Raw genomic sequence first — 13,930 nt, 5'->3', positions numbered from 1 at the left:
AATATAGCATGGTAATATGCTGATAGCATTGCTAATAAAACCAGTGCTACTTGCAAAACAAATTACTTTCTTCCCTAGACTAAATGCAATTAAGAGTTATTCCCTGTGGCTTATGATAATTAAATATTTTAACATTTTAATTAAATATCATAGCAATTTTAGGAGAGTCTTTCGAGTGCATGAAAATAGATGCACTAAGACATTTTTCCAAATGCTATCAAAATATGTTGAAGTTAGTTCTAGAACAACTATCTTCTGAATTAATATTAATAAAACTTATAATGACTTAATTATACTCCTCAAATAATGTGACAAGATCATACAGTAATTTCAGTTTCAATTATAATTTTAAAGGTTAATTCACTAATTTATTTCCTTTCAAAAGTGAACACATCAAGTGCACCCAGGGTACAAACAGGTACACTGTTACTAATATACCAATAAACAAACTTTAAGAGGGAAAAAAGAACTTTTCAAATTTGAAAAGAATAATTTCTTCTCAAAATTACATACCATGACATTTTAAGAAGAAATCCATAATCTAGAAAAAAATTAGTAAATTTTTTCAAAGGCCACATAGTAAATATTATAGGCTTTAGAGGCTATAAGGTGTCTGTCGCAACCAGTTAATTCTGCTGCCATAAGATGAAAACAACTATACACAACACACCAACCAATGGGCATGGCTGTATTCCAATACAATTTTATTTACAAAAATGGGTAGTGGGCCTGGGCCACAGTCTGCCAATCCCCGTAACAGATCATATTTAAAGCCTTAAGACAAAGCACTTACACCTAATGGTAACAGTGCAGATAGTCAACATCTTTTAGAAATAGAAACAGCCTAGAGTTGATATATTCACTCTGGCATCTCTGCTGGGTCTACCATGTGTAAACCAGGGTGTGAAAAACAAAACCCCAAAAGCCTTTGCTCAAGTTCCAAGGATTTAAAATGTAGATGGACACGGAGCAATATAGATAAGAATGCAACCAGAAGGGGCGCCTGGGTGGCACAGCGGTTAAGCGTCTGCCTTCGGCTCAGGGCGTGATCCCGGTGTTATGGGATCGAGCCCCACATCAGGCTCCTCCACTATGAGCCTGCTTCTTCCTCTCCCACTCCCCCTGCTTGTGTTCCCTCTCTCACTGGCTGTCTCTATCTCTGTCAAATAAATAAATAAAATCTTAAAAAAAAAAAAAAAAAAAAGAATGCAACCAGAAAAGAACACCCAAGATAATCTTCTCAACCCAGTCTTTATCATTTTTGGCATTAGGGTTCTATGATACTTTGAACAGTGAAGTATATACTAAATTATAAGAATATGAGTCCCATGGACTAAGAGGGGGCTAATATGTACTGGATTACTGATTCCCTGAAACCCTGTAGACAGTCTGACATGTAGTATATGCTGAATACATTTTGTTGAATTAATGAAGGAAAAAAAACGACAGATTCTTTTATATCCAATTAAAGCAATGTAACAACATGTATGGTGATCATTATAATTTCTACCACAAAAGAATGCTTTAGTGCATTAAGTAGATGGAGTAGGCAATTCGTTAAGGAAATTTCCTATTGTATTTTAAGCCACCATTTGATTTACAGGTAACCACTCAGAAATTCATGTAAAGTGCAGTGGGTCAGAGAGACTTCTTCCTTTTCCTGCATCGCATTTAATTCACTGCAATGAGTAGCATTTATGAAGCACCCCAGAACTAAGTCTTATTTTAAAATTTTAGAATATCTACATTAAAAAATGAATATCCAATACTGAGTTATTATTTCAATTCATAAAACCTATATTAACTGTCTTAAACATTTTTATAACCAATATTATTTCCTAATAGAAGAATAAAAGTATTAACTTACTGTCTGGCTTTCAGGGAACTCCATTTTCAGCAATTTGTGAGCACATTCTTCAAAATCTAAACTGTAGAGATAAAATGGTTACAATAGTTAGGCTAAAAACTTGCAGCGTTGTTAAACTATAGCACTCTTTTATAAACAAGGATCTTACTTTAATACTTGTTTAAAATAACTTTTTTACTGTAACTTCACAGTACTGTATCATGTACATAGAAAATATACAGCTTAATTCTACAAAGAATGAAGTACTGAGACATTACAACATGGATGAACTCTGATTTATGTGAAGTGAAAAAGTCAGATATAAAAGACCACATACAGTATTCCATTTACATAAGATGTCTGGAATGGGCAAATATATAGACAGAAAGTAGACACATTTTTATGACATTGCTAAATATTTCCACTTATCTCTGACCCAAGTCAGGAAAAAATAGGTAAAAGATGTACCAGAGCCCAGCATGACACCTAGTGCTTAATCACATTTATAAGTTATCTTGATTCATACCCAACCACAGTGCTTCTATATTTAAAAAAAAAAATAAGTATAAAAATAGTAAATAACCAAAATCACTTACAAGGAAAAAAATTTGCTTTTATATAACATTCATGTAAGTTTTATTAAAAATATTTCTAATATACTTAAGAGAATTATTAAATTTAATGTGAATTCAATACAGGAATAATGTTAATATATTTGTACTTTTTGTAGAATGTTCAAGCCTTCATTCTTTTGATAGCAACAGTGTAAAATAATCAGCCACTGAAACAGAATGGCTATGAATTTAGTTTTAGAGTTCATCGGATTTCTCAGCTTCTGATACTTACTGAGTTTCATAAGCACACTAGAGTAATAACCCAGGATGGTACAATGTAATGGAATTAAAAAAAAAAGAAAAGCTAAAACGGAGAAAGAAATATATCAGAATGAGATTTTGCAAGAGGTAATATTAAAACGTATCTGACACTAAGATTAAGATATTAAACTGTAGGTGATAAACTTCAACAATATAGTAATATGACCGAAAAGTATTTTTAGTTTTAATTTTTTTAAAACAGAAACAGGAAAAATCCCTGCAATTTCTGAAAAATGAGTCAATTAATTAAGAAAAATATTTTACAACTTTCTGTTTATCTAATAAGTACCAATGAGAAAGTTATCTGTATGATAGTCTATTTTCCTTGTTTTTGTTTTATTTTAAAAGTATTTGGTAACTCCCTACACCAAGACTGTTTTGAAGTTGTACTTAATGTAAATATTAAATGAATTAAATTTCCTTGACATTTCAGTTATCTTAGGTTGCTAAATCAAATGAATTTCAGATTTAACACAAATAAATAGTGACTGAAGGAAGGGTAAAGAAAAGTAATTTTACATGATGCTAGTTTTTCAGCTGTATTTATGACTGGTTTTGCTGATGTTTCCAATCTAAGAAACCTTGGTGGGAAAATGACAGACCCACCTCCTACTGATGGTGTAGCTTCAATAATGCAAAATCAGAGTGGAACATCATTTGAAAGCAAGAACAAACAGGAATGTTTACTTTTCAATAACAAAATCAACTGTATAATTTTATGTTTTGTGTAAATGAGAGAGGGTCATTTAGGAGCCAGGACAGAAAGAAGGTAAGAGTACTGGTGAGATCAGTCAACAAGTCTAAAACGAAAGAAATTAAAAAAATAAAATCATTACACAGTTTAGTTGTCAGACCTTAGTTTTATTTTTAAGATTTCCAAAAGCAAACTATATAAAGTGCCCTCACTGCCATCTGACTTGATGATTATATTCCATTCTGGATTTATATTATATTTGATAGAGACTGGTGTACTGTAAACATAAGACTTCTGAAAAATACAAAAAACTGGAAAACACAGCCACAAAAAATCTGTAATCCAATCTCCTCTCAAGATAACCATTGTTGATATGTTAATGTATCACTTCTAGAATCTGTCTACCTATTTAAACAGTTAAGATAATACTACTGGTACAGTACTATACAGTCTGTACAGTTTTTGCCCCATTTCACATTAAGTCAGACCACTTGCCCACATCAATAACAATTCCCCATTAGCCTAACTTTCAATGGTGGCATAAACTGGACATTTGATTATTTGTATTGGACAAGATGGTCTTTTTTTTTTTTTTTTGTACTGAACAATTCTCTATACAATTCTCTGTCAATTTCTATTTCTTTAAGAAATATAATAAAAAAGAATGGTCAAATGGCATGGACATAAAACTCCTGATTCATGTTTCTAAAAGGCTTTCCATAAACAGCATATCAATTTAAATTCCCACCAATAATGTTTACCTGTATCTCACTAAAATCATTAATACTCAGTACTGTTGCTTTGAAAAAAAAAAAAAAAAAACTAAATCACTTCAGCTGTTTTAATGACCAATAGCACTTATTAGTATAGAGTGATATTTATTCAGCAACTTTATGATTCAGGATCCCAATACATGAATCCCTCAACCATGTTCTTTAAACATCTGTCTACCAAAGTCTTTTGGTTCTTTCTAAAATATGTATGAGATTTTAAGTATAGTAAACTTTGTCATATAAAAATTATTTTTACTAGGCATTCAGGAGCTCAGAACTCTTAACAAATACCAAAACATAAAACAGTACTGCCGTTACTGAAGTTGGTACCACTCTGTAATCATGACTGTCACCTGTCCAATGCTTTCATTCTTCAAATCGTTTGTGTGGTTCAAGGATAATCAAGGTTTGGTAAACTAAAAAAACAAGTTTCTTTTAAGTAATTATCCAAACAGCTCCAATGTAACTCTTCAAAGTTAATGTTAACAGCAATATTAAAACAGTGAATCTGCTGTTTACAACAGATTATTGTTGGATTTCTAAAAAACGATAAATGAAAGGTCAAACTCTAAGAATTTTTACCTATAACAAAAAATTCTCATTTTCCACTTCAAATTTGTATGAAAAAATAGTTAATAGATTTTTCTTTCATGTGAAAGGCAAAGAAATAGGTAAGGATAAACCAAAAATATTTCTAGCCAATGTTTTGCTTTTTAAAACATTTCTCTTTCTGAAGATGAATTTAAGCCAAGAAGTTTTCAGACAGAATAAAAACAGGATGACTCCTACGTATGAATCATTTTTGCTATTACATCATACTAAATGGAAATATACAAAACCTAGTAAGAAAACAAAACTGAGAAAACATTCCTCCTCCGGTGCAAAATGTAAACACTGTGCCCATTAAATCAATAGGCTGATTCGCATAAAAAACAACAGATGTACTAAGCATTTAATATTTCATTTATTTCTCTTCCAAACCAAACTCATAGCCTTCAAAGGGAATAGGATATTCACATGACATCACAGTAGTTCTTACTTAACATTACTTCAAAGGATTCTCAAAACCTTCCTAATTCCTATTTCCATTTATATTCATTTCCATCTGTACAAAAAAAATCAGTGTCCAAAGTTATCATAACAGCTCTTCTCTGCTTAGAATCTGAATGAGAAACCAAATAAAAAACATAAATTTCCACTACAATTACATACTGTGCCAGCTCTATAACACAGAGTTGTCTTCAGGTTTTTATTAGTGATATTTAACTATAAGGACTGACACAGTTAAAAAAAAAAAAAAAAAACCATTTAATTATGTAACACAATTAGACCTTCCAAATAAATAAAGATACTTTTCTCTTGAAGCAAAGAACCAAAAGCAGGGATCTATGAAGTTGGGCAGGTAGTCTGAGAATCCCTGAAATGGTATCCAGTTTTCTGTCATCAGATTCTAAAAATACTATCTTCTTGTCCATCCCCTATCAAAAATAAGGATCAACCGAGCTATAGTATCTTACCTTGACTGAATAGCAAGATAAATTGTACGACGAAATGAGACTAGATTAATTTCTGTTTTGTCATGAATAGTCACTTTTTGTCCTGAAAAAAATTAAACAAAATTATGAAATGACAAAAATAAATGTGAAGGACTGAAAATGCATCTCTAGGTAATAATTTTTTCATAAATATTTAGAATCTACGAGTTTAACAATACTGTTCTTTTCTACAGTGTAAAAATAGTATTTGCAGAGCTCAAAGTAGCCATTTCTAGTCTTCTGCCATATCTTAAGAGTATTTTAATAACTTTTGTCAGTTCAAAGAAGTCCAGAATCAAGCCAGAAATATTATTTTTGTTTCTGTGTCGCCTGCTCATTTAGACATTATAAAAGGCAGCACTCATGCTGTTGTTTGGTAAAATATTATTTCTAGAATTATAAACAGTATCTTGATAATTTGGAAGAACTGTAAATCATGGGTAGAAATTCAGTTTCAGAGAACACTGGGTCATTATGACAAACTAGATGGGTCCAATATAAATATGTGTATTTGTCAAAATTTTCTCTTATCTAATGCATGACAACTTCCCCTATAAATATTTAGTAGTTCTTATTTGAACAGTATTTTCACATAAAACAAAGAAATTCTAAAGCTAAATGTAGTACATAGTTAGGAAATGTTTTAAGAAAGAAAGACACTGAAAAAAAAATTGAATTTATTTTTATAAAATATGTTACAGAAGAATAAATACACTTTAGGACAGAACTAAAATATACTATGTCCTAAAAGGGAAAGACATACTTTTAATTATTTTCAAATATGCAATATAAGTAAATAATGGCCAGTCTTATGTATGTTCTGATGTTTTAACTAAGACTTAACCAAAATAAAGTTCTGAGGTTATTTTTCTGTGAAATAAAGCAATCAAAGCTGAAGAAGAACATCATGCTTGCTTTGTGCAAACACAGCTTTTGGCCTCCCCACTCTATTTTGCCAAAACGAAATGCCAACACCTAGCCCCTCTCATCTGTCATCTTCACGTCAGGGTTGCAGAAAATGTTCATATGCATGCAACACGAATGCATCTTTTTCACGGTTTAACTCAAAGGCATAAAATATCAAATTAAAATAATGCTGATATTAAAAAAAATGATTTCCTTGTTTAATACTTTTACACCGGAGTTTTTCAACCTTAGCAATACTGACATTTTGGGCTAGATAATCCTCTGTTGTGGTGGGGGCAGTCTTGTGACTTGTAGGATGTTTCACAGCATCGCTAGCCTTCACCCACTAGATGCCAGTAGCAGCCCCTAGCCCTCCACAGACTGGGAACCCCTATTTTAGAGGATTACATTAGAATTAATTTAATTTCAGAGTATTTTACAGTACTACTTGAATGAGCTACACTTTTACCTTCTTCATCTTCTTCTCCCTCTTCATCCTCTTCTTCCTCTTCCTCTTCACTACTTCCAGCATCTTGGTCTGTGTTTGAGTCACTATCTCCCTCATCGAGAATTTCTATCAGAACAAAGTATGGGAAAATATTAATGAGCAAGTGATACACATGAATCTCATTCTGAGAGGATAATTCTCGTTCACCAAAATCCACAGTGGCTATAGTTTATCACCCAACAAAATGAGCACAGGGGCCTTGTGTTATTGCCTAGGTGGTCAGAAAGCCATATATACTGTTCTTCTGCCAAGTAGAAAATGGTCATAAAACAAGGAAGGGATGAGAAGAACAAAAAAAAAAAAAAAAGTAGATGAAGGTTTTCCAAAAGAGCAAGAGCACCGGAAAAACAAATTATGAATGGAAATCAGTATACTGGAGTCAAAATATTATTATAGTTCAGCATCAGAAAGGAGACGGTCTATTATACAAAGCTAAGGCTAGATACAGAAAACAAGAATTTAGGCTTTGAAAGACAAAGAAGGGAGAAAAATAATTGCATAATTTAGTGTTGACTTTAGATAAACAGTAATGAGATTTTTATTCTGATGTATACTTATTAAATAGAATGTTACAATTAATCTCAAGACTTTCCATATGTCAACAGAAACAGAGGTTTAAAAGCCTTTAAGAAATTGTCAAGATGAGCACTTCACTGGAAAATCACTTCTTAAAATACAACTTATATCTAGAACTGGATGACAACAGAGATGTAAATAAGAGACTACATAAGGCTAGTCATTATATTAATAGTTAACAAATGAAAAAAACTAAAGTTATATTTTGCCCAGTGGTGTGTGCTCTACTGATCTGATAAAAGATTTTACAAACCTGGCTAACACTTCACTTTTGCATTTCTTTTAAAATCAGAGTTTTTAAGATAAAGTTTTAGGGTGAACTTACTTTTAGGGAAATTCTAATTTCTTATATTTAACTGAGCACTATAAATCAGGAGCTACATATAATATTTAATGCTAGCAGAAAACTTCATACCTTGAAAAATAAATCGTTTTATTAAAACGAAGAGTTGTCATTCAGTCCTTAGCTGACACATAAATCCCAAGAATATCTCTAACAAATGTGACTTCAAGAAATAACCTAAAGTGTCTGTTTCCTATTACACAATATGGCTTAGACAGACTTTTAAGAGAGGAAACTATTTAGTATTCAATAGTAGGAAGACAGGCACTCCTGCTGTCTTCCCAAATGCTGTAAGACCTAAAACACAAGTGCACCTGGGTCACTCTAAGGTGCTAATTACTAAAGCTGTGCCTGCTTCCTGCTGTGGCCATTTTTTTATGCCAGATCTAGATGAACATTTTATGAAAGAATGAAGGTCAAATGAATTGTCTAGTCGTTTACATCATCCTCTCCTCATCTCTCCACTTGAGAATCTACTTACTGAAATCACTTAGGCAATGACAACTGGATTTCATTAACTGAATGAAGCAGCAGTTTCAAGTACGGTCTTGAGTCCCTGGGGGATTGGTGAGACCTGCCAGGTGGTCTGGGAGGTCACAACTATTTTCATAACAACACCCAGACGTTATCTGCCTCTTTTCTGTGCTGCCATCTACAAGCGTCCAAAAGCAACGGGAGTTGAAGCTGCTGCAACCTGAGCACAAGTCAAGGCACCAAACTGCACCAGCCATCACTGTGCTCTCTACTGGCATGTTCTTGGAGGCGGGAAAAGAGCCACTCTGACCTGAGGATGCCCTTGAGGAAGTAGAAAACCGCTCATTTCACTCAGCCCTGAAGTGTAAGCATACATAATCATCTGAATAGCAAAACATGAATTCATACACAGAGCTTCTGTTAAAAACAGATGCACAACGGTGATGGTTATCTCAAAGAAAAGCACTTGGGCGACTCTTTGACTTGCAAGGACAATTAGTGATATTTTCCCTTTTTACTTGAAAGAATGGCTGGCAAACTATAGTTGTTAGGCATTTGGCAGACATTTTCTCAAATATAAACAAAGTGAGACTGTCACTTCAAGAAAATTAATTAACAGTATTTACAACCATGATAAAATAGGAGTTCCCAAGAGAAAATTACAATTTTGGAGAAATTGGATCCATTCCTGTGAGCTTGATAGCTTCCCAATACTTAGACATCTCTGATGAGCTAGGTGGCATAAGTAATAAATGTGATTTCTTGATATTGTGTTAATTTAATTTTGATAATGCTAACATGTTAACACTTAGAAGATATGCCTAACTGAGTGAACTGATATTTACTAAATGACCAATGAAATATGTTGCAAAATCATGCATGGGTAAAAGATCCGTGGATTTTAATGTAACAGAGTATGAAAATTCATGAATATTGTTTCAGGTTTCACATTGCAACTAATCTTGGAGAAACAATTAGCTTTTAAATACTGGCACAGTATTAAGCAAGAATATACAGACTATCTGAAAAGGTTATTAAAATACTTCTCTTTTTTCCAAATACATATTATCCATGAGGCTAAATTTTCTTCATATACTTCAATGAAAACAACCTATTGCAAGAGACTGAAATCACAATATGAAAATCCATCTCCTATTAAATCAGACATTAAATTGTATAAAGTATATAAAACATGCCAGTTTTCTCAAATTTCTTTGTTTCATAAAGTAGTTATTTTCATAAAGTATGTAATGTATAACACTGCTTATTACTGTTATTTTGAAATGATTTGATAAATATTTTTAATATTCTCAGTTTTAATTTCTAATAAAGTAAATGTCAACAGATGTAACCCACACAAATAAAAGCTCTTTGGAGTACTAAATAATTTTCAAGAGTATAAAGGGAACTTAAGTTCAAAGAGTTTAAGTGCTACAATAAAGAAAAGTACTACTTTCCTAGCATTGCTCAACCACTGATATCCTAAAGAAATCGAAGTGGAGTTTCCAAGTTTAAAAAAAAAAATCATACTAGGTATGATAAAAATTCCATAAAACCACTTAGGATCTTTGAGTGGTACTGTAGAAAAAGAAGTTCATAAGAAGGCAAAATGGGTCTAAGGAATTCTCCATGTTTAGAAACTAAATTGTAATAGCAAAAGGAATCTGGCTATGCAGTGAAATGCCCCCTCAGAAATTGGCACTTAAGGAGAGCAATCTATTTATTGTACCAGGTTTTTAGAATAATGTATAGAAACGGAAAGCTGCTTACACCTTACTTTCTACTTCACTACTTCCAAGCCTCACTAAAGCATAGAATTCAGGAAGTGACAGAGCTCTAGGCCTCCTGCTGTCTTCCTGAGAGCTTTCAGAACAGTAAGTACTTCTCACGTAAAATCACAACTCAGGGGAAATGAACTCATAAAACTATAATTATAATATAATTATATACGTAGCCCTGAAAATTAGCCTTAAAAGAAAAATGATACAAATATTAAAAAAAAAAAAGGATCGCCAAAATACTTGCTCTATAATACAAAGCACTTTATTTTATCTATCCTTAAACAAGTAACATTTACATCAAACAAGTAATTTGTGCCAGGTCACTTAGCTAGTAATGGCACAGACAAAATGCAAACCAAAGTCTGTCCAAAGTTAGTGCTTATAATATATTGATGACATATGAATAATAATCATCAATTTATTAGTTTATTGAACACTGACAGCCTATCTGGAATTGTGATTTATTTTATCAGGATATCAACCTGCTCTCAAGAAATAGAGTACAGCACTTTATAATAAAAGTATAGCATCTAGTTGAATATTAAATTGGACATCAATTTAAGCACCAATTCTTAAGTGGTAGTGAAGTTAAAATAAGGGCCACTAGTAATATATGAATATTTCTTCTTTTTTTTAAGACTTATTTATTTATTTTAGAGAAAGAGAGAGCAAGCGTGCGCAGATACAGGGGAAGAAGGAGAGGGGGAGAATCTCAAGCACACTCCCCACTGAGCACGGAGCCTGCCACAGGGCTCAATCTCAGGACCCTGAGAGCATGACCTGAGCTGAAGGCGAGTCTGACGCTCAACTGGCTGAGCCACCCAGGTGCCCCTATATAGACATTTTTAAGAGGAATGAGACTTAAGGGCTGTATAATTTAAACAGAGGGGAAGAGGACAGGGACAATGAGGTAAATAATTTAGAATGAAGTAATACCACAAACAAGCACCAGACAGAAAAATAATGCATGGGTAAACAGTGAAGAGAATGGCTTCATAATAGAGATTTCATTTTGTCCGTGATCTAAACCTTTCTATCAGTATTATATAACTACATGAATTGCTTCTACTTATCCAAAATAGATTATAAAATTCCACATACCTTTCTTAATTGCTTTGTACTTCTCTTCATTCTCCATAAAATTAGGATCCATCTTGAAAACATCTTAAAAAAATTAATTAAAAATTGTTTATTTTCTATATTTACATTTGTTGGTGCCCCACTTCCCAACTCACCCTGTACCCAGCCCCTCCCAGACTCAGACTCACTAAGAACATCTTCTGGATTATAGTCATCCTCCAGAGGGAGCATATGGGTGAACTGATCATCTTCTTCCACTAAGTCAAGTCCTTCTAGGATAACAGGGTGGTCCTTGAATCCATCCTTCCGTACAGCAAACATCACTTCAATCATATACTGAACTCTTTTGTCAATTTCAGACTCATGGAGAATGTTTCGGAGGCGCTCAAATATAGCTAAAGTTAAAATGAAAGAAAAAAGCAATAAAATAAGCAAAAGATATTATCATACTCAAACAAAATCTCAGTGTCAAACCAAGGGCATATACTTACCATTGATTCCTCTTGGTGACACTTGTGTTAATTTGAGGCCACATTCCTTGAGAAAACCAATAGCTACTTCAACACTATCATCTGTTGGTCTTTCCAGAAGCAAAGTGAGCATCTCCAGGCATAAAACTTCATGTGCCTTAAACAGAATGAAGACATATGGAATTGAGAAAATGCTTTTACATATACTAATCTACTATTGATAGTAATTTAAAAAATTAGCAAATCTGGTTTTTGCAGATGATGAGCAAAGTTTTAGAATGCATACAGAAATACCCCAAATATGGGATACAATTTTTCTTTCACTCTCATTACGTGTTAAAAATTTCCAGATGATTGTTCCAAAAATCTAAATTGATTACATTAAATACAACTATCTGATTTATCTCCAAAAGAAATAATTCTTATACACTATATATAGGAAACAATATAATATCTACAGGAAATGCCATAATTAGCTTCAAAATAGAAGTTAAAAATTATACTACACTTTTTTTCTAATGCCCTTCTTCACAACCACAACTCTTTATATCCATTTCCTAGCTCATTCTATCAGCAATTCTGTTATACAGCAAATAGTTCTTAAATTACATGAATAATTTAATCGGAAATATCTTAACTGTTTCTGGTACTCAAGGATGGTTTTGAAATACTTCCCTCTTTTTTTTTTCCCCTCTAAATCAAGTTATTGACACTGACCATGTTCAAAAATTAATACTTAAAAACAATGCCAGGTAGGGTGGGAATAAAATTCTATCGAACAGCTTTGCTGTGAAAGGGAAAGGTACTAGGAAGCATTTTCAAGACACCATATGTATGCCTTCCTAAGGTCGGATACTTCTTTGAGATGGGGAAGGAAACAGTCTAAGTCTTAACTTAGGGAAATATCCCTTCCATTGAGCACAACATCAAAAATACATATTGCTTTTATTTTGTGGGATGGTGGTAACAGTCTTACATCAAGGTGATAAGAAAATATTGCCCTGTACCAAAGTTAGAAGATCTAAAATATTTAACATTTTAACTGTTTTGTGGCAATGACAAAAATATCTTCAATATAAATGAATATACATTCAAAAACTAAAACTTACTGTGTTTTCACATAGATATGTGAAATTAAGTCTCCATGGTCTTAAGAAGCAAGTTATCATTGCAATAATTTAAACTCATTAGGTTAAAATCTAATGGGTTTTTAAGAATGAACATGGGAAAGAACTTCATGTAGGAAAGAATTAAAATAATTAATGGCAGATAAATAAAATTAAATGTGACTTCAAAATTCTTCCTCTTATATATAATTAAACATAATATACATCTGAAGGAAACCTTTGAGTATGAATAAGAGCGATTCTGTTATTTTTAAGTTTAAATAGAAGCTAACTCAAAACTCTCAAATAAAAAAAAACCTCTCAAATAGATGAATGGATGAATACAAAATAAACAAAAAACCTGAACAATAAAAAGACAAAATTACTTGCAATTAAAACAGATTAAAATTACTTCACTTATATTTTATAAACTCATTATTTTTTTTAAGATTTTATTTATTTGAGAGACAGAGTAAGAGTGAGAGAGAGCATGACTAGGAGAGAGAGAGAGGAAGAAACAGGCTCCCCACTGAGCAGGGAGCCCCATGAGGGACTCGATGCCAGGACCCTGAGAGCATGACCTGAGCGGAAGGCAGATGCTTAACTGACTGAGCCACCCAGGCACCCCTATAAACTGATTCTAAGAATATATGACTTTATATACTATGTTCTTGCAGAGAAAATATTTTTTTTTATAGAATATCAGATAGTATTACATTCTCATGAACAACAGGTACAGGTGAAAAGAGTGGAAGAAATAGCAACTTTACTGTCTTATAAATATGATTAAATTACATTCTTTGAAGGAATATTTGTAGTTGAATAACCATGTACAATATTAAGAGGCAGATCAATTTGATAAAATACCTGTTCGGGGTTCCTTTTTATATTTAAGAATATTAAACACATTTAGTATAGTTTTTTTTTTTTTAAAGATCTTATTTATTTGACAGAGAGAGAGAC

General features: G+C 32.5%; 1 protein-coding gene across 2 annotated transcripts in view; it reads right to left on the bottom strand.

Moving 5' to 3' along the window:
- The window catches only part of CWC22 (CWC22 spliceosome associated protein homolog), a 56,062-nt gene that overhangs the window by 11,387 nt on the left and 30,745 nt on the right, over positions 1 to 13,930 (bottom strand). For both annotated transcript variants that reach the window (XM_008687205.2, XM_040643295.1), the window contains exons 9-14: positions 11,883 to 12,018; positions 11,580 to 11,786; positions 11,413 to 11,475; positions 7,099 to 7,203; positions 5,706 to 5,787; positions 1,868 to 1,928 (exon numbers count right to left, since the gene is read on the bottom strand). In XM_008687205.2, coding sequence (XP_008685427.1) covers positions 1,868 to 1,928; positions 5,706 to 5,787; positions 7,099 to 7,203; positions 11,413 to 11,475; positions 11,580 to 11,786; positions 11,883 to 12,018 — 654 coding nt within the window. The remainder of the gene's footprint in view (positions 1 to 1,867; positions 1,929 to 5,705; positions 5,788 to 7,098; positions 7,204 to 11,412; positions 11,476 to 11,579; positions 11,787 to 11,882; positions 12,019 to 13,930) is intronic.

Source organism: Ursus maritimus, unplaced genomic scaffold, assembly GCF_017311325.1.
Source record: "Ursus maritimus isolate PB19 unplaced genomic scaffold, ASM1731132v1 scaffold_1, whole genome shotgun sequence".
NCBI lineage: Eukaryota > Metazoa > Chordata > Mammalia > Carnivora > Ursidae > Ursus > Ursus maritimus.
This window is presented reverse-complemented; position numbering and strand designations above follow the sequence as displayed.